Here is a 26,150-nt window from a genome sequence, read left to right as displayed (position 1 = left end):
GGTATGGAATACAAGACATCTGCAAATAATAGCGGACATGTGCTTTCTAATGATTGATTGTGTGGTTTAATATTACTAGTGTACACATGTCTATGTTTTATTGTAACCTATATAATAAAGTTTTTTGTTATAATCATGTGTAGTTTCATTTAATTATGGTTTCAAATAGTTAAAAGTTATAAGTTGGAGAATTGCACAGGCACAACATTTTTTTTTAATAAGTTAGAATTTTGTAAGTCAAATAAAAGATAAACTGCTGTAGATAATCAGCATAATTACCCTGTATAAGATAGAATAAACAGTAGAATCAAAACTCTTAAATAAACATTTACAAGATGATAAAGCAGTGTGTATGAATCTTTAATCATGAGAAAAATTATTAATTACACAGCTAATTTCATTATCATATTTCTGCCATTGTTGACATAACTAATTGTAACATCCAAATACTATTTACAAATAATTGCACAATCAATTTAGAATTATGGGTTAACTCACCTGGAGGACTATCAGTTAAAATTGTGATCCCTGATGGGTCAACATGAGGAGGAAAAGCTTCATACAAATCAGCCTCCTCTTCAAGCACTGCAGACAACATCACGGAGGGCATTCCGGCCTGGGCCTCACTCACTAATGACTAGACACTTCACAACACTACACTAACCCAGTCACCTATCTCACTCAGAACTCACACCAATGAGCTCCAGCGAGCCATTCCCCCCATAGGCTGTGCACCTAAGTTAAATCTTGCTGCACCATCTTCAAATCTGTAACCAATTATCTCTATATAATCACTGAAAACTGTGTCAGAACAGCAAATTACTTTATAAACGACACTATCGCGAAGATAAGCTATCAGCGCTCACAATGAACGATTTGAATCGCGCCAGATCAACTACGATTCTGAATTAATTATCTAATTGGATATAATTAAAGTGTTGTACAGATCAGCTGATTACCTTAGCTGCCAGAAGGGGCTCGCTATTATAGCTATTTTAAGATCATACGGTAGCTGATCTCGCGATAGTCAATGTCACTCCGAGCAACGCCCGTCTACTGTCAGCAATGTTTCGTAAGGTATTGTATGAGAAACTTACCGAAATCGTGACAATAAATTATTTGGAGCAGAATTTGCGACTCCGTATTTACCGCTTTGGAGTCCCCGCGGCGACTAACCCGAGCTGGCTGCTCCCGGCGCAACGTAATCACGGATGGGATAATAGTGTCGAGTGGCCTGTGGGAGCCGACGCGATTACTTTGTCACTTAAACGAACCACGCAGTACATAACACTGTTATGTTTTTAACTGACGTATACAGGAATATAAAATATGTAGTAAGAAACAATTAATAAGTAATATTTTGCTACCTTTGTTTCATATAATCAAATTATCGATGTATCCGGTGAAAGTCATTCCACGATTTTCATTCTCAATACCATTCGTAAATCGCATCCGTGTGGAACTTAATTATTTTCGTACTGTTTAAGTGAGTATATCCTATGAGATAAAATTAACAAGAAAACAGTTTTTTATAGTTAGGCTAAGTAATAGCAGCAACCGTCACCGCGTATTGAATATTCAATTGATTTTGCTAATCAAAGTTGAAGAGAACAAAAATCAAATTTAGCACTTAATAGTAAGAGTTGCCAACTTTGAAAATTATACTGTCAGAGACTTTTTTTATTTAAGTCGTAGTTATTAACAGTATTTAAGTTATTTAATAAGTATATAATAAACTGCATTACTTCAATTCAAGAAATAATCAATATAAAACTTAGAAATATTTTTTTTTAAATATAAAACATTCTAATTTAAATTTTTCATTATTGAGAAACAAACATTATTTATTTATTGTTTACATAAATTTAAATAGAAAAGAAATTGGACAATATAATACAAGTGACATATTTACGGATGTTCCAACTTCAAAAATACTAACTTTAATTCTTGGTAATTTTATTTTATTTTATTGTGTAATTGTATTATATTGTTTATGTCTTTAATTGTATTTTTTTTTTAATTCCTATTTTTAGCAAAACTTATGTTTACATATAATATTGTCGTACATATTAGATAGAAGATTTTATAAAATTATCAGTAGATTTCGTAATATGTATGATGTTGTAGACTTAATAAATAAAAAATAAAGTGTGAAGGAATAGAGATACTGTATTTATTAATTAATTAAAATTACACATATAATTTTAATATAGATATGAATACACGACTTTACGGAAGGGCTTCATCCACTATTAAACAATAAAAAATAATGTAACTCTGTGTCTATTAATAATCGTACAAATCATATATAATAATTCTTTCTTTATTTTAAATCTATTTACTCTTGTTGTGGGCTATAAAGGTTAAAGAGTATTAAATGTTAAAACAATTTTTTAAAACATTATTGCAGGTAAACCAAACATGTGAACGATTATTATAAGTATTATTTCGCTAAGATATTAACGCTGTACATTCTAGTCTCTTCAATTAAAATCATAAATTCTTATTCTTATCTTGCGTTGGGTAACACTTATCCTCACGCAAAATGTCAGTTGTCCTCGGAACCACAGACATTACACTATAACTGTAAAAGTAAATTGTCAAAACCTGTAGGTCAGTTGTCTAAACTCTAATTTCAAATTTGAAATATGTATCACAAATCACAATTCACATTTCACAATTACATTGGCAATTGGCATTATTGGTATTTGGTAGTTGTTCTTGTAATTGTGACGAACTACGAAGCGCAGGACGAGACCGTTGGCGATTATTATTACATGATAATAAATAACTAATACTTTCTGTAAATACTGTTATTAAAAACCAGCTTTTCTCTCCATGTAATCAAAAAATGGATGTGACGGTTGCAGCGTGTCTTAAAGGTTTTTTGTTTTCGTTTTAATCGTTTATGCGACTTTACCTATTTATCAACCTACAAATTACGTTGTTTATTTTTTTTCAGAATCTATTTTAGATCTTGTAAAAGCTCTAGGAGACACTGATAATTCGGTAAACAACAGCATAATAAAATCAATCTCAAAAATCGCCAACGAGTACCCTAATGAAGTTATTGAAATTATATGTGATTTCTATAAACAAGCAGGGCGAATTAATGTCACACAGACTGGAAATATCGTTAAGTATGTGTTCTTTGATGTAAAACTTGTTTTTTTTGCTACTAGTGTTTTGTAAATTTATGTACATTAATTATTAATATTAATTTGAAAAAAGGAGAAAAAAATGTTATTATGTGAAGTCAGGTTTTTCAAACTATATCTTAATAATTAATGTACACCCACCAATTTCTGGCAAAAGTTCCACCCAGGAGTATAATAGGATAAACATCATACATACTCCTTTGAAACAACAAATTCTGACAAAATTTTAACAGGATTAACAAACAATAAATATAAGTAGCTTTTAGCACAGCATGACACTGAATTTTTTGCAACCCAAGTAAGTTGTTTAAAATATAATTTATTTTTGTTGATAACATAACTTATTATCCTTCACTTGAACACAATATAAAATATGATGTAATGTATCTATGTGTATCATTATACCTTGCTTACTATAAAATTTACAGAGTTTTAGAAAGAACATGTGTGAGTCAAGTAAAAAAGATAGAACCTGGCATAGCAACAGAATTGGTCCATGCTATGCTCAGAGCAATGACTGAAAATCCATCATATGAACCTACTGTCCAATTGGGAGCTTCAGCTGTTTTGGTAGCTATAGGACATGAGTTTCTTGACCTAGTAAGTTAAATTTTATTAGTATGAAAATTTCATCCATACATCTAATTTCTAACAACATATTCATAAACAATCAATGGCTGTTTTGTAAACATTTGTATGTCTAGAGGAGACTAAGTAAATATCTAAAAAAAATCACCCTTGGGCAATGAACTCCTATGAAAATCCCTAGATATATCCGTACATCATGTTGCATCATTTATATTGTTATGCTATTAATTCAAAAAACAGTTATAGTATAAAAATCTTAGAAACAAAACCTAAGGAACAATTAAGAGAATTATTTAAGTAAAACTTATTTGAAAAGGTTTTGTTATTCTTTTAAAGAATTTGAAATACATTTACATTTTCATACTATAATGCAAAACAAAATGGTATGGCCTTAATCCTTACTGAAGCAACATTTGTTAATTAGATTATACTAATTCACTTAGCTCACTATGAATCAAATGTTTCCTATCCAATTGAATCACAAAAGTGCTAATTCAAATTCACCAGAAATAGTACTTCACTTGATAATTAAGTATAAGAACTTAAATATTAAAATCTTTTTTATTTTAATAAAATTTTAATATTTAAGTTCTTATACTTAATTATCAAGTGTTGTAGGTTGAAAAAAATACATCATGTCACAGAATATCTTATTTATAAAATACACTTACTAAATAAACATTTCACTTTCATAATTTTATGTTGTTAAAGTTCAATTTCAAATGGTTAAATGTTTATGTCATACATGAGATATAACATGTGCCCCACACTTGTAATGACACAAGTTGATAGGTGAAAATGTCTGATACAGATAAAAAACAACAGAATTATTATTTACTAAAGTACATACACTTTCCTTACAATACTAGGCTAATACAATATATCAAAGATTTTAAGTAAACATGTATGCCAGTCGTGATTACTCTTATAGTTGTCATACTAATTATTAGCTTTCCTAATTTTTGTTTTAATGGTTTTTTTTATATCACAGTTAATTTAATTTGTTTTTCTTGACATTCATAAGTGTACATGTTTACCTATATGAATAAAGATATTTTTATTTGACTTGATTTATTTCAGGTTCTTCGCACTCTAATAAATGAGCTGTCACCAGCAACATTGCCTCATTATACCATAGCTCATACCATGGGTACACTATCTATGCTTAACACAAAGTCAGTGGTGCCGCATATAAAGGAGATTCTTGGCAAAATGCTTCCATTACTGCCACTTGTGAGGCAAAACGGGGATAAACAGGCCTTTGCCTATGGTAAGACTTTAATATTATATTGTTTGATGTGTTTATTTAAAAAACTTATTCCATCACTGATTGGCAACTATTAATAAGCAAGCAACATCAAGTAAGCAACGATTCTCCAGAAAGGCTTGAACAAGTTTGAAATTAAATTTATATTTTTATTTCATATCTACATGGAAAATCGGTTTTAGAATATATATCATACTGCTATGGGATTAGGGTTAGAATCATAATATGCATAATTCGAGTGAGGCTGTAATAAATTACGGCTTGACATAGTTAATGAATGAGAGCATTGTTGGCCTAGTGTGTCAGCTTGCGACTGTCATCCGTGAGTTCGTAGGATCGATCCTCGGCTGTGCACCAATGGACTTTATTTCTATGTGCGCATTTAATATTTGCTTAAACATCGTTAGGAAACCGACATGTCTCGGACACAAAAAGTCGACAGCGTGTGTGAGGCCTAGACCTAAAGAGGTTGTAGAGCCACTGATATGACCTAATTAATGTGATTGAAATTGCTGGGTACAGCTAGTAATGTATATTACATAGTATGACTTCTCAAAATTTAATAGATTTTCTATAGATTTTTTCTTTGATATATTACTTAAGTTCTAATGTGTAAGTGTGTTAAATTTGTGATGTCATATTTTCTTGTATTTTTAAGGCATATACATTGTTTTAGAATGTATATATAAATAAACCCTCATGTTTGATGTGATGATGTAACTCTAAAACCTATTATTTTAAAAGTTTAAATATTTGTATTAGATTTTTTTACAATGTACTGGTTTTACGTTCAGCTTTGGTGGCTATAATTTTGATAATTTAAATATGTTCTAATAATACTAATGTATTGATTTCCAGCTTTTGGACATTTCGCCGTTGCCGTGGCCGAACAAATAGGCGATAACGTTGAAAACGAAAACATAACATCAATCAAAGAAAATTTTGTCACCGAATTCTCGATTGTATTCGACGTCCTCTACAATCAATGGCTGAACTCGTCTGAGCCTAGAGTGTCAGAATCAGTTCTCGAGGCCCTTGGTCCCATAACTAGACTTATTTCAGAAAGACAATTCAATGAAACAGTCAACAAATTTGTATTATCATTGCTGTCGTTGTATCGGAAACCGGCCATCAACTTCTTTTGTATCAGCCAATGTATTTCATATTTACTCTCGCCATCATCTCTTAACCCAAAATTGTCGCTAAATGACAACGTTGTCAATTCAATTAATCATGTCTTGTTTAGTTTAGTACTTTTTGAACCGGATTATGATCAACCGCAGACTGTTAAAAATCATTTTGAGGTTCTCCGCTGTTTTGATCACATGGCTACTCAATATCCTGATCAGACTATAGAAATGCTTCTACATTTATGCAAGAACACACAAGAGAAAGAAAGGATGAGGGCCGTTGTAATTCTCACGCACTTAACGACGTGTTCGCAAGTTTTTATCGACAGTTTCGCTTCTAAATTCATAACAATTTTAAAAGTAATGATAGTTATGGAACAAGGGATTAAAATGAAGAAGGCACTCGTTAAAGCAATAGTTGCGTTGGCGTATAGAAATTGTATCATGGCTACAGATGATTTTGCTATGGTGGAATTTATCGTTAAGCATTGTGGTTACGAAGGACCACCTCATGTCTCGCAGTCCGAAGCTCAAGATGTACGTGATACGTGCAAAAACTCCCTCATACTAATGTGCAATACAGTGACAAGTGTTAGAACACAACTGCTTAATTTGCTTCTAAATTCTCTGACAATTGAAGACTTCACTCATTCAATGTCTACAGTCAGCCATTGTCTTACGTATTTGTTACAAAATAATTCAAATGTATCTAGAGACGAACCGGCAGAGACTGTTATTGTCGCAAAAGTTTCCGCTGATGTTATATTTGTGAGGTGTTTAATGCACATAGTCGACCCAAACGAAAGAGAGACGAACAAAAATCTCTTGATATTCCTCGAAGAATTTTCTGGTGATATCCACAAGAACTTGAAAAATTCATGGACGATTGAAATCGATAGGCTATTGAAATACGTTGAGAATATCGAATCCAAGGAACAATGGCACGGAATGTTATTAGATTTATTGGTATCGGCAGTGGAACAGGTGAATAACAACAAATGGGTGGAGATAATATCTACTCTAATTTCTCAACAGATTATGTCCAAGAAACAGTCGACTATGATCAAAGGCGTATCTTTGCAATACTTATCCGTGTTGTCGTGTCATATGTCCAACGCGGCAGCTGTAGAAAATGTTTTAAAGATGATCCTTCTAGCTCTAAAATCTATTCCATTCGAGAGCGTAGAATATGTCAGCACAGCTATCGGAATAGCATCGAGACAACATGGTGAATTTATACTTAATGAATTAGACGCACTATACAAAGAAAACGAAGCCAGGCGCAGTAGTAAACTACTGAACTTTCTCTCTTCAAGAGCTTCCAAAAATGACGCAGAATTGGCGATTGTTAAATATGCCCTCATAATATGTTATGGCAAAGTTGCAAGAGAATGCTTGGATGTTCATGTCTTAGCCAGATTGGGCGACAATGTCACATCGATACTGTTTGAAATCCTGAAATCGAGTCCCGGTTTTGATCTTTGCAATGCTAGCGTAACTACACTCTATGAGATAAGTAGAGCGTTGCATCCGGCCTCACATCATAACATAGCTTTGCGAAATCGATGGCAATTGCTCAACGGTGTTCTGGAACAGATATATAACTCAAATCTTGAGAAACGGAATGTTGAACTGTATCCAATAATCGTAAAAGCCTCCAAAGCTCTAACCAAGTTACAAAAGGGCATCTTACCTGAAGAAAGAAATACGATATTACGCGTTTTATTCAACAGCATATTCGGGGAACTGTCTTCCTTTAAAAGAAAATATGAAATCGAAGGAAACGGTGATAGGAATGACTTGTTAGCTAAAACATTAAATGATTCTTTGACACTCCTTAATGAACTTATAAAAGAGTTAATTATCCAATCAACTTGTCTGAGTACGATTGATGATATTATTGGTTTGTTAATTGAATGGATTCGTCACGAAAACGATGAAATTAGAACAGCTGCCATCTTGATACTTCAAGTAGTTTTCGACTCGTATATCAAAAACGTGAAATTAAACTATGAAACGCCTAGTAAGTTTGGCCAAATGGGATATCTGTTGGGGCTTATAGTGCCGGGAGTCGCCGATACTAATTTCCCAGTAAGATTGACGACAGTTGACTGCGTGAAACTGATTATTCAGATTCAAGATCTCTATGAAGGTCACACTATTGAACCGGACGATGAATGTATGGTTAATCTAGCCCATTTACAGAATAACATTTTGACTAATGACTTATACATGATCAGCGATTACTGTATGAGGTTGTGTGATACAATTTCGCCGAAAATACCGCATTTGCATACCATGCAATTTATAGAAAGTCTGCTAGAAAGCTACGACGGCCATGAGTTACGAAGCGTTGGTATAAGCTCTATTTTGGACGCATTTTTTGTGAAAAAAGGTCAAGATTTATATCAAACAATTGAGAGAATTGTTGAAGTGATGTTAATTAAAATGGAAAATGTCCCAGACGACGCCAGAGCGAGGCTGATGCGTCCATTAATGTCTTTGATGCGGCATCACTCGAATGCCGTTACTGCAGTCCTTTTGGCACAAAGGATCCCCTTGAAGCCGTAAGTATCTTGTATTCATGTGCATAGTTATTTGAAATACTATTTCAAAGTATTTTGTAATAAATTTTGGTTGCCTGTAAGAGATGGCTTGTTAGCGATATGGCCGCCCGTTGCATCCCTTGTATTTATTTATATATATATAGTGTTATTTGTGTTTCTTTCTTTGCAACGAAGTGTAAATAAATAAATAAATAAATAATGGATACTTTAGCTTTTCAAAGTTAAACGTGCGTAAATGTTGTTGTTTGGAGAACGTGATATTTTTTTGGTGTAAATCAAAGATTGCTATTGTTATTGCAGATGTGTGGTAAGCTGCTGGCGCCATCTAGCTAGGGACGAAGGTTTGTCTGTGTCAATAGTAGATAATTTTATGCGTCTGATGACATCTGTTGAACTGTATGAGGATCCGTACCATATTACTGAACATCACATTGCTGCTTTACAACCTATGACTGTAAGTACTATATAGTATACGTCTGATCTATAAGAATGACAGAATCCAAAACAAAGTACTATTTTTTTGAAGTTACACTTTTTTGGCGCGTTAGTAAAAACTTCTGAGAGTAAATTTTTAGGATGCGCATGCGCACCTTCATAAAAAACCGACGCCGTGTTTGCTATAGTCAACATTTTAGTTATATATATTATTAGTGTCGTTCTTTCTACAAACGTAAAATAAGGCGATAGGTAAGAAATTTTAAAAGATTTTCTCTTACGCCAAAAAAGTATAATTTCTAACGTGCTTTTTTTTACAATTTTTTACACGTTTTTTTTACAATTGTGTTGCGTTACTTCGGCCATACGTCGAATAGATAAAAAACATCTCTAACATGCTCATCTTATTACGCTTGAATAGATTACTTAAATTATCGTAATAATTTTGATTAATTACTTTAAATACATTGAAAGTATTACAATTTCAGTTAATCAGCGCTCTAGGAGAAATGCTTCAAGAGGAATCGATGCGTTCCATATGTATTAACATGTTCTCCGACTTATTTGCTGTACTTTATACAACGTTGGCGTGTTATGTGGAAGCGGAGCCGCCGGCATATGTTGTACCCAGTAATAAGGGTCAAGAGAGATTTGGGTTCATACCAAATAGAGAGGCCATTAAGTTATCACCTGCCAAAATAACAGTGAACACTTTCAACTCGTTTTTGGAGAGGGCGGATTGTTATAAGGTGAGATTTTTTTAATAATTTGTTATTATATCAGATAAGATGGATTTTTTTTTAAATTGTGTTTTGTTGGAAATTATATTTAAGTATGAATTACATACTAATAAAATGATGAAATATGAATTTCTTTATCTTACAAAAAAAAGTATGTTTATGGTTGATAAAACACGAATAAAATGAAATTTTTTAGAAACGGTTTCTAGCTAGACCGATATCTCGCCCCTGAAACTATAAAATATAAATTTAGTATATGGGGTATACTTAATTTCATGAAAATCGTTTAAAGATATTAGATAAGTTAAGAATTGCTTGTTTAAAGATATAAGATAGATAATGACTGGTTTCGCATTGATGTAATTATCTGTTTCGATAGATAGATGCTTCTATTGAAACAGGTAATTTCATCACTTTTCCTTTATTAACTTTATATTAATAAATTCAAAAGCAACGAGTAAAATGCTAAATGAAAATGTCAAACCTAGTTTCAAACTCGAGACGAATATTGACAGATACGAAATAGGTTTCATATTCTCATTCGTATATCAAGGCACAAAGCGACCTGAGCGCTGTCAAATATGTCAAACAGAAAAAATGATTTGACATTTAGATTTAAGTTTAATGAACCTTCTAGAATACGGAAGCTTAGATAGCTTTTTTGAATACTTATTGAGAAAGAAAACATTGTAAGGAAGTCATTATCACCTTGCCCATAATTAATTAATGAATCATTAAAACATTGTAAGAACCTTCATTGGACGTTACGAATTACGATACATTTTAATAAAATATTGAATAATTTATTTATTACAGAAATATATACATTATCCTTGGACTATGTTAATACGATAATGTCGAGAAAACTTAAATAAAATATAAAAAATGTCTATAATATAAAAAAAACATAATATACATGATATCGTGTGAATTTACTCTACGAACATATAACATATTATGTTGACCGTATCGATAACAGCATTCAGTAGGCGTAACGTCTATGATAACGGGGATATAATCTAACTTTTCACATTCCTCATTATATTCTTTTATATATATTCCTCATATATTTTATGCCATGAATCTAATTGAATCACAAATTGCAGGTAAAGGAGGCATGCTCTCTGTGCCTTAGCATCGAACACGGAGATAGTTCCAGCACTATACTAGAACTGGCTCCAATATTAGGTAGTTCAATCAGCCGCTCGTGTCCGGCGCATCTAGCTAAACTAGTATCCAGGCTTGGTGGATACTGCAGATCCCCACTACCACCGCAAAGGTGTGCCGTACTAGCTTTGATGGCTGATTTATTGAATTATCGGTGAGTCAAAATTAATTAAGGTTTTATTATTATATAAATAAACTATTTGAAAACCGATAAAACAGGATAGATGATCCGAAAACTCATTTCCTTAAATAAATATTGCTATTAATACTTATTTTGTGTCTATGCCAACATTAACGCATAAACAATTTCATTTACATAAATATTTTAATTTAACTTTAATTACGCTTTCGACAAACGAAATAAAGTTTAAAAAAAGTTTTGATTGATTTTTTAACTATTTAGTTTAGAGTCCTTTCCATGAGTTATGGTTATCGAGAGACTGTTAATCAAGTAAAATTGATATTATGACTCACTTCTATTGACACGTATATTATCGTGAAGTTTATATTTGCAAGAATAGCAACAAAATTCACTAATTGTGTGTGTATTTCGTGTCGGCGGATTTTTTATCGTTTCTATGAATCATTTCAGCAATATAGGCAATTCGTTTAGAATTTTCCGCCATTAAGTTGTGGAATAGGCTATTTTTTAAAACTCAACTCGTAACTCAAACTCTTCTACATGAACATTTTGGAACCATATCCTATCCTACTCACTCATTCATGACTTTTGTAATTATTTTGCATCGCAATTTCATGAATTCAGTGAGATCTTTTTTTTTTCTTATTTTATATTAAGGATGATTTTTATAAGATTTGTTTATGCGCTTCTTGCACTTTACCATCTTTTTTTAGTTTTTTCCTTACTAGGGAAAAAAATGCCTGGAAAAGATCGCTTTGGGGGGTAAGGCCGCTCTTATTATTTTTTTTTCTATTATGTATGGTATGGAGACGTTCAAGTATTACATAAGAACTATGCATCTTTGATTTTCATATTTGGTTATTACTTCAACAGTATGTTTGTCTGTACACTGGCTGAGTTCACAAGAGTTGCTTGCTATATTGTTAGTTATAAGATTTAGGCATATAAGTATAATTTTTTAATGTATGATAATTGGTGTGGGTATTATTTTGGAGTTCTATCGAATTAGAAGTAACTGTTAAGGTAGAATGATGTAGTGGAATAAATAAAAAAGTAATTATTTACTTTTTTACACAAATTAGTTACACAATGTCTATACTTGAAAAATATGCATTTTCGAGGATTCCTACTAAAAATTATGTTTCTGTGCTATTTTCATGAGGTTTGCTTACTTTTGTTGACAATCTGCTTACATAATACTTAGCGGCCCCTACGTTACAACTTATAGTGTGTAAACATTATGTAGCGAAGGTATGGAATTTTTTTATTGTATAGAACGTTGTTATTAAAAACGTTACCTATGGACAACATACTCATTTATTCAGTCATTTTAATCTTAGGGAGTTTGATCAACACATAATTATTTCTTACCCAGTTGCAACGAAAACCCTGTACTAATAGAAGCAGTACTCGCAAACCTGAGTAGCGGTTGGAAGGATGAGTCGCCTCGTGTGAGGTCTGCCAGTCTTCGTGGTGCTGCCAACATCAGCCAGTTAAACAAGGAACAACGCGCTGTTGCGTTGCCGGCTGCTTTGGCTGCATTAAGCCAGGGTGTGGATGCGCAGAAACTACCGTAAGATTCGTGACTACATATATATAAATAAAAAATCCACAAGAACACAAAAAACTTAAAATGAGCCACAACTGTAAAAAAATCTTATACGACTATTTTTGTTCGTTAAAATACTGTGTTTGAATCGTAGCAGTAACTTCAAGTGTATTTTTTATATATTATGTTTTCATATATTTATTAAACTAATATGTACTTGAATTCAAGTCAAACCATTGAAGTCGTCAAACAAACAAACAAAAATCATTTATTAGGTAACATAATGTACACTTATGAACGTCAAAAAAAATATACATTAAATTATTCTAATTTTACATTTACTGCCAGTTCTCAAATCAAGGGCGTAGAATAACGAAAGCGAAGAACTGGCAATAAACGTCGTCGCTGTATTTATATTATTTATTTAATTATAAAATGAATACAATGTTTCAAATGTTTAATCAAAACCATGCAGTAAACTTAAGCACTTTTATAAAGAGTCCTGGTCAATTATTTTAGGCTTAGAGGGTAGCCCTGTTGATACCTCGCTAGAAACTTATTCTTTCTATGTAAAAATTAGTATATATAGAATTGAAAAAATTTTTTTTCAATTCTATATAAACTACATTTTAAAACGTATGCTAAAATATCAGCTTCCTTGACTACCTTTAAAGTTCAAAAACTTTTCAGATCACCGGTTGACAACATTCCCTTGGCCGCAATACAAGGTCTGAGTCGTCTTCTGACAGAAACAGATAAAATAGACAAAGAGTTCGACAGAGAGTTGTCTGCAATTTCTCAGAAAATCCGGCCTTTTATGAACACGGATTGCAGCCAGTTACGAGAGAACTCCATCCGTCTCTTTGGGATAATTGCGGAAAGGGTCAACTCCGATGGTCTGATAGAGCAAGCTGTTAGCTCATTGCCCTGCTTTTTGTTGCATCTCTGCGATAATAACCCTGCTGTTGTTAGGGTAAATATAAATTTACTTCTTAAACGATATATAACAATAATAAAGTAGACTTTTCTTTACATTTAAGTCATGAGAGCAAATAAATTTATTGACTAGATGGACATGATTATTATAAAACTCTTAAGTGCAAAATAATACTGTTTTGTAAAAAAAACTGTATTTGAAGATTTGTAATTGGCCCACAATGTTATATAGGTATATACGTCTATTTCTGTATTGTGCTGTGAGTCTTCTGAATAAATAAATAAAATACATTTTTTGGCCGTATATAATAAGAGTTGTAATGTGTTTATTTATAAACTTTTTTTATGATACGAGAAGCACAGAAGGCTGATACTTGTGTAGTGAAAAAGCAAATTATTGCGAAACACAAAATCTATTTTGGGAAATGATTCCACACAAACCTTCAGTTTTTGTAGCGTACAGAAACCAACATAACCTTTTTTACATATATACAATATTACAATCACTTTCCCCTGTATTCCATCGATATAGCAAAAATATTTTAAGCTTAAAAAATTGCTTCAACTTGTTACCTCAGGAACAACTGTCGAATTATAAAATCTTAACAAGTGTCTCTTGACTAAAAAAAATTGAGAAATAATTTTTTTTTTTTATTTAAATGAATTATTTTCTAGGCCTGCAAATCCACTCTCCGTCAAATCTTCAAGACGTTCAAAGTTCGAAAGTCTAATGACTTCATCCAGACCCATCTAGTGGATGAAGGCAGGTTATACCTGGATGACTTCCTTTGTGCCCTGATGAGGCAATTGGCTGATGAGATGCCAAGTGCTGTGGTCAAGTGTCTCCATATGGCGGTCAATTATTTGCACACGGCCAGGGAGGATTTGAAGCCGTTTTCTCCATTGTTAGTTGGTAAGTTTGTGAAATAGTATGAATGTTTCATTACAATCAGGGTGTCAGGGTTTTATAAGGATTTTGTATGTTTTTTATAATACTTCTACAAATATATTCTTAGTAATATCTTTTTATTAACATAGCTTTTACACATTTAAAGAAAACACTTTTTTACCGGATTGAAGCTATGTATTATTGTAAACTTATACTTATTTAACATAATTTTAAATTTATCCGACGTTTCGCGTGCTTTACAGCGTGCGTGGTCATGGTGACTGAAGACAAAAAGTGTTGAATGTTATACAAAAATGTGTTTACATTGCAAGTTTCATTTTTACATTACATATCGTAAGATTTGGGTTGGAACTCTTTTTTTTATTTATAATTTACAAATTCTTGTGTCAGCTTTCCATAGCAAACTTGATATAAGTATTGTTTTTTATTACAAATTTGAACTTTTTAAAATTTGTTTACAACAATTTCTTATCTTGATTTTTAGCTTTAACAAACACCATTACGCAACGCGTTAAACGCGTGAGTGTATTCATGAGAGAGTATAATCATTACAAATCATAAAGTAATCTCTCTCAAGTATCTCTCTTTTAGTCCTTTTAGCTAGCTCAGCTAGGTTTGCTTTCATTCCAAAAGTCTTAATTACGAATTTGGAGAAAAAGATAAAAGACATGGGGAGAAAGACCACGTTTCCTGAAACGAATCGTTGTCTGTCTGTCATCGTTGGGACATAAATATATTATTTTCAGGATACCTATATGCAGAATTATACCGCATCCAACCAAATCACCCAGGCGAGTTCGGTTTAGACCCTGAAATGACTCGCACGGCTCGAACGAGGTTGCTACAACTCCTTAAAGACGCAAATCCAGTCGTAAGACAAAATTCGGCCTTCGCCCTCGCCAATATATGCCTTATTTGTACCACAATATGACCCGTGAGAATCACATCTGATGTGATTGACGGAAGAATTGTGAACAAAATATTCATTGTTAAATAAATGTGGCCTTTGTTTAGTGGCAGTACTTATAAGTATAGAGTTCAATTATGAACTTAGGATATTTTATGAACACGTTTTAAGTTTAAACATAAAATTAATGAAAAGGTAGCTAATGCACATTAATCTTACGCTCAGAATATTTTTATTTGTTATACATATTTATATATATATATCGCAACCGTAATTAGGTTGTTTATACGTTTTATGAATACAGAATAAGATATGCCAATTTAAAATTGATATTATCGCAAAGATTTTAGTCTAAATTTGGAGTCTCAGTCCCAAGATTTTTGTGTATTTTTTTATTAATTGACAGCATATAACTCACACAATTAAACGAAGGTGTATTTATCTTACTTTTGATTATTTTTATATATATTCAACATTCCGTAAACGATGAAATATTTCTCATAATAAACATGCTTTTGATTAATTTCTTTGTATACTCTCTCTGTAATCAGTTGAAGTTAATCAAATATTTATAGCATTCATATAGTGTAGATATTTATATTAGTAGTAATGAAATTAAGATATATTATAAATCTAGTCTAAAAATAATATTTTTATCTTTTCTATATGTTTTTTACACAAGGTGCTTTGTATGAAATGTTTATTTCACTTTTCGACCAAAACTATAATCGAACATTTCCAATGTTTATCTCATTACAGACTGTGTCAAATAAAAGTTAATTCTTTTAAGATGTGATACTTAGATTAAGCTGTTTTTTACTTAACTCGAATATAGTAGAAATAAAAAAGTAATATTCAACATTTATTCAAATATTCTCAAGTTAAAAAGTAAATTGTTATAAAATTATATAATTGTATTCACGTTGATCTACGAAAATTTAATGTATATTTTGTCTATACTAATAAAGCTTGTTGTTTGAATATTTTGTTTTCTTCTGAGCTTTTCTTTCAGATGTGGAGATGCAGACTTCGCACCTAAAAACACATATAACATTACATTGAAAATTAGTTGATACTTTGGAATACAAGCTTAGTTTTGTTGTGTATGAATGATTGAAATTAATAAAAAATAGTTTGTGATAATCGAGATAAGGGAAAGGTTCTTAAAAGGCCGGCAACGCACTCGCGAGCCCTCTGGCATTGAGAGTATCCATGGGCGGCGGTATCACTTAACATCAGGTGAGCCTCCTGCCCGTTTGCCCCGTTCTATTAAAAGTTTTGTCGAATTTTATCAAAACTCTTGAGACGTTTCTTTAAAATTATTCGATAAAATAAAAATAATTAGGTACATAAAAATACTATCAAAATTTTTAACGAGGAATGTTTAATTTGTTAATAAGATTCTAACATCAAGTGTACATGCTAGATTTTTTAAGTCGATATAATTTTCTTAGTATGCAAGTTGTTGATTTACCTCAAAGGCTGAGATAAGTAAAATGACTTATCTGGATTGCAGTGTCCTCGAACTTGTCTGTTGTCCCACTTCACTGAGTCCATTCGCCATTCAGGTGGTACTACCGGCACTTGAAGTTTTGCAAACGCCATCTATCAATTTTAGAAAACTATTTAACAAAAACGTTTGTATGCTAAAATAAAAGTATAAATCTCGGTTACCTAAGATGCATAGTTAAAATAAAATGAAACAAGTCTTTTGAAATGTCTGATTTTCCACAGTGATTCTAAAGAGGTAACGAATATGCCTCCATATTATCTCGATGGTAAACTAATGTTGTAACGTTCCTCTATATGGAACGATGCTGACGTTGAGCGGGTCATTGCAATGGATTCACTGTGCCTACACGGTAAAAATACTGTGTTTTGTTGCGCTGATGTCAGCCGGGGTAGCCTAAATTTTTTTTTCATCTCTACATCCCCAAAAACTAACTTATTTGTATTTGGGACAATATTGTAAATAACACAATAATAACAATAAACTAAGACTAATATCTGTTTAAATAAAGGAATAATAAAATAAATCAGTGGCGCTACAACCTCTTTTAGGTCTTGGCTTCAGATTTCTGAATCTGTTTCCTGATCATTTTTAAATTTAAAAGGCAAGTAGATGATCAGCCTCCAGTGCCTGACACACGTCGTTGACTTTTTGAGTCTAAGATATGTCGGTTTCCTCATGATGTTTTCCTTACCCGTTCGAACAAATGTTAAATGCGCACATAGAAATAAAGTCCATTGATGCACAGCCGGGGATCGAACCTACGACCTCCGGTATGAGTGTCGCACGCTGAATCCACTAGGCCAACACTGCTCAAATAAATAATTATATCTTCTAGAATTTGTTATTTGCCCGTAAAGTGGCTAATATACTTTTATATATTTATATAAACCTACCTGGTTATGTTATACATATATATATATATATATACTAGCTGACCCGGCAAACGTTGTTTTGCCATGTTTTTGTGCCAAAAAAATAAAGTTTATAATTAACAAAAAAAACATAAGGGATGATTGTAGAGGGGTGAAAATTTAGGGTTGCATGTATTTTTGTATGGTGTACCGTAAAAAAATAAAAACGAAAAATTTTGTCTAAAAAATAAAGAAAAATTTTAGTGGCCACCCTTAACATTTAGGGGGATGAAAAATAGATGTTGTTCGATCTCAGACCTACCCAATACGCACACAAAATTTCATGAGAATCCGTCGAGCCGTTTCGGAGGAGTTTGGTTACTAACCCCGTGACACAAAAATTTTATATATTAGATATAGATTTTAAGATTATATTTTCAAATTTATTTAATGCTAGTCTAATATACTATTATTTCAGCGACTGTAAGCATCAGGCATACAACCGAACCTAACACTTATTGCTGCACTCATATCATTTCTTATTGTTTCAAACAAAATGTATACCGGATTCGCCGGCGAGTATTTTCCGTCTAGCGGTGCGTGATATACTCCAGCTGTCGACACTTCAGTTTGCATCACATTTACACTAGATTTATAGATGTCCTTTATGAGCAATTCGTGTACACTGGAAGAACATTCATCAGTTGCATTCGTAAATATAAAATGCGCAATGTCATCTCTGTTACTGGTACCGACTTCTTTCATAGATATAATACAGATGATTGTATTTATAAGTAATAAGTGGTACCTACTTAGAATCTTTGATATCATCCATACTAAGTGCAGGTGGAATTACGGGACGAGGCCGCGTCGCCTGCCTTAACCCCTTTTCCACAGGATTTTCCTGTAATTTCGAGTCTTATGATTTAAAATAAAAACATTTGTGCAATTCACACATGGTAGAAGTGAAACCTTCAAAAACAAATATAAATTAATCATTTTCCACTATCTAAATGTGTGTGTTCTTTAAAAACAGTATATTTTAATTATACATTTTAATTTATAAGTTTAATATAAATCTTTAATTTGACAAAAACTAAAACAACGAAAGTTTGAAATTCGATCAAAAAAAAGCGGCAGTAAATAGAGGCTGTATAATGCCTCCTATCTCATTTTCTCCCACGTTAAATCATATGATGAATTGATGTTTCTGTCTCTCTTTACCGCTGCATCCGGTTTGAAATCACGACGATTCGAAAGAAGTTTATCTATCTCATTTTCTCCCACGTTAAATCATATGAATTAATGTTTCTGTCTCTTTTTACTGTCGCTTTTTCGTTGCATCCGGTTTGAAATCACAACGATTCTAAAGAAGTTTCACTTCAAAATGCAGCCACTATAAGCAGAAAAGTAAGCTTTGATCGTAGATCAGCTGTACAACTTGAGAGACAGACCTACTAAAAAAATTCGATAGAAAAATGAGATTGTTTTTTTTTTCACATTTTGGTCACATTCTAGCCTAGCTAAGGTAAATTTGAAAACTTACAATGACAGCGCTGTTGACTTTGTAAGTATTCTTACGGAGAATCTGATTTTGGTTTGCAAATAATTCCGAAGGTAAATCGTGTTTCTTGAATTCTGTAAGAGTATGGATATTATTTAACGGTTTGTATGGTGGTCTTGGGCGCGTTACTTTCTCTATGTACAATGTTGGGGGATAATAATTTATTAATTCTGGTTGAAAATATGTCCTGTTTGTTGTTTCATAGTTGAATAACATATTATCGTAAAAGCGTATGTCAGGCATGTTGGTAAAAATAGTAAAAATTAATAAAAAATACACTTTTATAAAAAAACGCAAAAAATCGACAAAAATTAAACAAGTCAAAATGAAATATGACAGAACGTCGGACTATTTCAAAAGTCACACATTTTTTGTTTACAGAGTATTTAAAATTATTATTAAAAAACATAACAATATTATGACTATATTAAAAAAAAAGTTAATGAGTCATGGTATGATAAATTTAGTAATGGGCTCTAATTTACAGTTAGTAGTAGTAGTAGTAGTAGTAGTAACATAGCGAAGTGGATCAGTATAGATACATTATGTAAATGTATGCGGATTTGTTAAATCAAATTTGTCAAGAACCTCTACTGTAATAGAGCTATGAAACAATTTCAAATCCTGATTAAAACAAACACTAATGCCGAGATCTATAGAGCGCACTTTGACTTAGCTCAAACTTTACTAACGAAAAACTTTGCTTAGTGTACACATAGCATAAACTATGATTTGGTATTTATAGACATTTTAACGGTAAGATTAAGCTAAGCACAAGCTAAGACAGAAAATGACAAAATACAAAGTGATGTTTCATTTCATGGAATACCTTCTTTATTATTATTTAAAAAAGTATAATATAAAAGTACAATAACAAATATTTAAACGTCTAAAACGGTACACATTTATTGATATCTATTTATTTTATTATTGCAATAACTATAATTTTACAAGTTTACCTTTAGAAAAATTATTTAAAAGTTAAAATATAACATAATTACAGAAGTGACAATAATTTTTTGTCATGTAGAACGGATCGCATTGTTATGACAACTTGTATTTACAATTCAAAATTTTCAATCGCTTTTTCACTTTTGCTGTTTCTGTTTGTGTGAGCTGTTACAAATGTTTAATTATACTTTAAAACAACGACTGGCTTTGACTTGGACCTGGACCTGGCTTTATCGAAAGTGACATAATGGAGAATATAGAGAGAGTTCTATCTTTAATAGAAAACATTGAAAGTGTAGGAACTGCAGCCGATATGAATCCCCGAATGCCAAAAGTATATGTTCGGAACGAACACAACCAAAATGAAGCTAGGACTACGGTCAAAATTGACAAATACCAGTAATATAAAGATTGCTTGTGCTGTACTGCCTAATATAGGTATAGAGAGATGGGATGCTTATGACGATGGTGATCTTGCTGATCAGACACCAGAAGTTGAAGAACACAGAAACAATGAAATATATCCTACCGGTCTAGCATTCCGGCAATCTGTGATTGCCCAATTTAACTACGTTTTTGGTAATAAAGAAAATCAAACAAAACTTATTGTATTTTCATCATTTACTTTCCAATTATTTTTTTAAATGTAAAACTTCTAATGATAATTTATTTTTTTGTTGAAGAAATTCTATTTCTAACTGATTTTTTAATTTTAAATGTTCCATTTCTATCTCATATTTTCTTTTGTTGTCGTCAAACTCTTGCCACAGCAATTTTTTTTAAGGTCCTCAAATGAAGGTTTATTTTTTCTGCTTGCTGATTCACTTTTAGTGGTGTTCTTTGAACACTGGTTTCCGTCAACCCAGCTTCTTCAGTCCAGTTGTGGCTTGTTCCCGGCTGATTTACACATTTAAATGTGGCATCTATACAGGACGCTCTTGCCCTCTTTGGTCTCCAGCTTTCATTATTATTGTCATGATCAGTACCAGCTAAAAAAGTAAACAGTCTAATAAGTAAACATTTAGGAATGTCTTTTATTGGCTAAGATAACCATTAAATTTTTGCCGCGGGCTTATACCTAACTAGTGAATGAAGTGTATGAAGATCTTTGTAATTATCTTACAGCATATTGATATTTATAGATAGTGTATGTTGGTTGATTACTTACAGTATGTGACACGTTAGAGTTAATAAATTACTGCACCAACTGTACGAGCAGTTGCCTCTCAAATTCCGAGTAGGGTTTCTGTTTTGCCCATTTTCTCCATTTTTTTGTGCGCGAGTCCGGTCCGAGTGAGAATAGCTGTGGTCAGTCGTAAGTAGGTACAAAATCCGTTGAACAAGCAGGGTCGTCAGGTAATAAGAGGTAGAAGATTAAATATCTAAGATATTAATATTTTTAGGCAAACGAAAATAACAGATTTGAAGCGAGAGTTGAAGTTAGTTTGAATTTTGTTGTCAACATATGTCACTGCTATAGGGCAGATACGACAAAATAAAAAGTCAAGTAAAAGATATGATGGCAAAGTAAATTTTGGGCCATTATTTTTGTTAGGCTTATAGTCAAAGTTTTTGGTAAGTCGTCGATTTCGTGGACTTGAGATTAAGCTAAGCCAACACTCCGAGAGATTCGTAGTTTGCTCTATAAATACCAAATATGACTTAACTCGAAAGTTTAGTCTGAGCAAAGTGTAAGTGCGCTCTATAGATCTCGGCATTAGTTCACTTTTGAACTTTGAAGAAAGCTGTCGTGGTTCAATATCGAAATAAATTAAAGCATTAATATTTATTCACATTTTATTTCATTATTTACTTACTCCTTGAGACGTAAATCTCAAATTTGACCTACTTTATAAGAATAGGATTTTGTGATCGAAGTCAAATCAGATAGATTATCAGATAGCCCTAAGGTGCTAGGAGAGATTAATAACTACGGCATAGTTCTCCGGTGAATCCATCTCACAAAAAAAATCTACTTGGTTCTACTAGGTATTAATTTTTCAGATGCTGCAGTATTTGCAACACGTTTTAATTATTTTCATTAAAAAATAAAATACAGATAAATCTTATTTCATTTATGAGAATAAAGAACAAACTAAAAAATATAAATACAACTAAAAACTTAAAGAAATTATAACATGCAGAGTTTTTGTTGAAGGAATATTGGAGTAGGACTTTAGATTGTTCTTGAATAACTTCACCTATTTCCCTCGTTTCATTTTTCTTAAGTTGTCTCTATGATCTTTAACTATTTTAGTTTCGTCACAAGCTCGACACCTAAAATTCAATGATTTTTTTAAATACAATTTTGGATTAGACATATGAAATTTGGTTAACCTTTTGGCTCAAACTTATATGAGGATTGTGTGACGAGATATATATAGATTCTTAAAGAAGTTTAATTTTGTCAATCATAACTTAAACACTAGGAATGGAATCGGATCATATCGTACAAACCGAAGCTTAGATAAAAAGGACATGTTTTATAATTAAATATTATTCTTCTGGGTATAATTATATGTACTTGATTTACTATTAGTGTTAACTTGCGATGTTTGTGATAACGACTAATACCCGTTACTTTGCCATGTCTGCCTAGATTTATATTGTTATGTGAAAGTATCTTAACATAGTAACTAAGGTTTTGCAATAGTAGCTTGAGACAAAATGAAATTACCTAGGCAAATCATGTGACAGCCAGAAATCTTTACTGACGTCACAATAGCTCCTAAGTTGTTGTCCATCCCACGCAACGCTCTCCATTCGCCATTCCGGTGATACTAAAGGCGACTGAAGTTTCGGCAACACAATCTATGCATAAAAAATGTCTTCAATACACTTTCAGACGATCTCTCAAGTCTGCCCTGACCCTAGGGCGGATCCAGCTTTGGTGCCAGGAGGGGGTCACATTGTCGTGGTCAATTCAAGACCTTATACGTTTGTTATTATATTATATTAATTAAATATTTAAGATAATTTATATAAAATCTGGATGGTGACAAAATATTGAAATAAAATCATCATGTTTAATTAGTGGTCCACCTAAGTCCTGGAACCAGCTCAACGCCAGGCGAATCCAGGGGGGGTCATGACCCCCCTGGATTCGCCGTTGCCCTAACACCTGTGAGTTACCAACATATGTACTCCACACGAAGCATATTAAACAAAAAGAGATCTATCTGACATAGGAAAACCATAAAAAGGTCATTAACCGTATTCTAATCCCACCTTTACAGTGTTCTAAACGTAATATTAAATTATTGTATTAAAAGACTAATATTATTTGAAACATACTTAGATATCGTTCTACTGAAAATAAAGAATGTTATAATATTCATACAGGATTAGCAGGCGCAGGCAGGCCGGGAAAAGGTGCTCGTACATTAGTGTACGGTGCGACTGCCTCCTTTGTTGCGCGCGTCATATCGCTCGTATACATGTCCGTACAGAGTATATCACGTGCTCGCGAATCAGTAATGTCATCCATACTGACAGCTGGTGTCATCACCAGCCGTGGTCGGATTTTTTGGACCATCTCTCTGTCAGTATCGATTGGTTTTACCTGCAAAATTATTGTACACTCCTGTCAAACTTAAAATATATTTAAGCCTCTGAAAATGATGTCTTAGCTCAGACACGAACTAAGTTTATTAAATTCAAGACTATGTGCGAATTGCTTATTTAAAAATTAAGTGCTTATTTAAAGGAAAAAAATTGTTTTTATAGAATAGGACAGGCAAACGCGCAGTAGGCTAATCTGATGTTCAGTGATACCATCGCCCATGGACACTATCTTTTAAGAATTGGTACGCTGTTTTCTAGTTGATATAGGAATATAGGACGAATCTATACAATTTTTATTGCTTGACTTACATAAGGCTGTTGGACCACACAAGGTCTAGTTTGCAAAATGTCTTTGGGCTTTAGAAGTGCGTTAAAGGGCGGCATAGTACCCTTCCACTCGGACAACGTATGCACATTTCTGTACGCTGGTTGACCCCTCACATAACGACTTTTCTTCGGCTGGTAAACCGTTTTAGGATATTCTCTAAAGGGAACGATTTGGTAATCTGTTCGGTAAGTAGTTCCTTCATCGTAAAGTAAGGAATTTATCCTCTTCCTCGCATCTGGCATCTTTGAAACTATATAAAAACAATACGTACAAAAACAAAATCTTCAGAGGTCAGTCGAAAAGGATTCAACTGATTAACATCATTTACATATATGTCAACATGGTATTAATGACAGTTAAAATTTTAGGCGCATAAATGCTTATTAATGAAAGAGGTTGATACGACAAATTATTCAATTTTTTTATCAAGCTACTTGGCTGTATAATCTTAATGTTATTTTGTATTTAGTTAGTTTCAAGTATTAAAATAATTATCCTCGTCGTGAACAGAAATTACGTTAAGCTTTTAAATGCCCCCGTACACTTGCAGTGTAAAGACGTGGTGGTGACGTACTATTAAGGATTAGCCGAACCCATAGCCCACTTGATCAACCAATGTTTTACACTAGGAATATTCCTTGGTATAATATACAAAGCTGGAGGTAAAGATCTACCATCGAGTCATAGACCTATTGCTTTACAATTTCCATCTCCAAATTTGTTAAATACTTTGAAACAACTTAATATTAGACTCTAAACAGTTTTGATTTAGGCATTGGATTACTGACGATGCAATCCTGACAGTTACGTCACATAAATCTTATCTTTTCGATTGTGGTAAAAAATATATCGCAGTATTCTTGGATATATTCATTAGTATTAGGTATATAGCATTTTACTATGACATTTATCTACTCCATTGTATGGAATAATTAAAATAACATTTTCTATTTTACTTAAGTACCGTATCATAAAATAATTTGTTACATTAATATTTTTAAATACAGTTCTAAGTCTATCAGGAGCCTGGGAAACATGTTTATTATGTATCCCGTTTATGGAAATAAATCATTATATCTATTCATATTTTGAAAAAAGTATTTGAGTAATTTCTACAATAATATACATAGCCGTAGCGACATCTACAACCTATGGTACCAACTGCGACGACCCTAAATTTCGCTAACGGAGTAATTCTGATTGCAATGGTAATATATTATAATCAATAATTAAGTCACAATTTACCTTGACTGCGCAGAGAGTAGAGCCCATATCTCCTCGCGCACTGCAACCCCTACCAAAGGCCATAGGAATACCCTTGTATCAGCAGGGCGCGAACATTTATACACCACTCGAAGGGTGCATATGACCCGATCGGGCGAAGCTTACGACTCGAGGGAGTGTGTAAGCAACAAGTATTTATAATTTATTCATTTTTTTACTATATGAGGCAAATAATTGCTAAAACTTAACTCAGAGTTTCTGTTTATTAGTATTTTTTTATGACTCTGTTCAAATTCATGCAAAATAAATACCAGTAATTGCCAAGACACTTATAAATACTGAAATTATATTTTAAAATAAAACAAAAATATATATTGGATTTATATTTTCACCAAATAAATTACACCAAAGCCGTAAAATAAAATAACATTTAAATATAAACTAAATATCACAAAACATAGGTAATTTGCGACACATACAATAAATACTTTTTCATAAAGCAAATAATAAAATGTTGTTTATTGTCGGTAAATAAAAATGTAGGGCTCATTCATTGCAGTCTTCGAAGAATTGGAGGAAGGATAGCATAATATAATTTATGTCACTCCTACTATCAGACGTGACAGATTCCTTCTCGAATACAAATTCAACCATTTGTA

General features: G+C 32.4%; 3 protein-coding genes and 1 long non-coding RNA gene across 8 annotated transcripts in view; 1 reads left to right on the top strand and 3 right to left on the bottom strand.

Annotated features, from left to right (window-relative positions):
• The window catches only part of LOC110992324 (GTPase-activating protein skywalker), a 65,775-nt gene extending 64,176 nt beyond the window's left edge, over positions 1 to 1,599 (bottom strand). For 3 of the 5 annotated variants that reach the window (XM_045629882.1, XM_045629879.1, XM_045629878.1), the window contains exons 1-3: positions 1,368 to 1,599; positions 1,098 to 1,234; positions 499 to 767 (exon numbers count right to left, since the gene is read on the bottom strand). In XM_045629882.1, the coding sequence (XP_045485838.1) occupies positions 499 to 610 (112 nt within the window). In that variant the 5' untranslated portion in view covers positions 611 to 767; positions 1,098 to 1,234; positions 1,368 to 1,599. The remainder of the gene's footprint in view (positions 1 to 498; positions 768 to 1,097; positions 1,235 to 1,367) is intronic. The other 2 variants (XM_045629880.1, XM_045629881.1) reach the window with 1 other exon arrangement.
• Positions 1,600 to 2,701: 1,102 nt separating this feature from the next.
• Positions 2,702 to 16,005, top strand: LOC110992308 (maestro heat-like repeat-containing protein family member 1). The gene is made up of 12 exons (XM_045629748.1): positions 2,702 to 2,882; positions 2,963 to 3,140; positions 3,587 to 3,758; positions 4,827 to 5,016; positions 5,872 to 8,710; positions 9,011 to 9,164; positions 9,634 to 9,894; positions 10,992 to 11,206; positions 12,570 to 12,767; positions 13,434 to 13,716; positions 14,355 to 14,592; positions 15,336 to 16,005. The coding sequence occupies exons 1-12, from the start codon at positions 2,852 to 2,854 to the stop codon at positions 15,518 to 15,520; spliced, it is 4,944 nt and encodes a 1,647-aa protein (XP_045485704.1). The 5' UTR covers positions 2,702 to 2,851; the 3' UTR covers positions 15,521 to 16,005.
• A 445-nt stretch (positions 16,006 to 16,450) lies between these two features.
• LOC110992309 lies at positions 16,451 to 19,702 on the bottom strand. The gene is made up of 4 exons (XR_006750453.1): positions 19,407 to 19,702; positions 18,673 to 18,764; positions 16,971 to 17,101; positions 16,451 to 16,531 (listed from the first exon to the last, which is right to left on the bottom strand). It is a non-coding gene; the product is annotated as an uncharacterized LOC110992309 (long non-coding RNA).
• A 2,818-nt stretch (positions 19,703 to 22,520) lies between these two features.
• On the bottom strand, positions 22,521 to 24,551 carry LOC110992320. The gene is made up of 4 exons (XM_022258078.2): positions 24,249 to 24,551; positions 23,716 to 23,937; positions 23,053 to 23,186; positions 22,521 to 22,652 (listed from the first exon to the last, which is right to left on the bottom strand). Exons 1-4 carry the CDS (start codon positions 24,507 to 24,509, stop codon positions 22,577 to 22,579), a joined length of 693 nt encoding a protein of 230 aa, XP_022113770.2. The 5' UTR covers positions 24,510 to 24,551; the 3' UTR covers positions 22,521 to 22,576.
• Positions 24,552 to 26,150: the final 1,599 nt, after the last annotated feature.

This window comes from Pieris rapae, chromosome 10 (assembly GCF_905147795.1).
Source record: "Pieris rapae chromosome 10, ilPieRapa1.1, whole genome shotgun sequence".
NCBI classification, from domain to species: Eukaryota; Metazoa; Arthropoda; class Insecta; order Lepidoptera; family Pieridae; genus Pieris; species Pieris rapae.
This window is presented reverse-complemented; position numbering and strand designations above follow the sequence as displayed.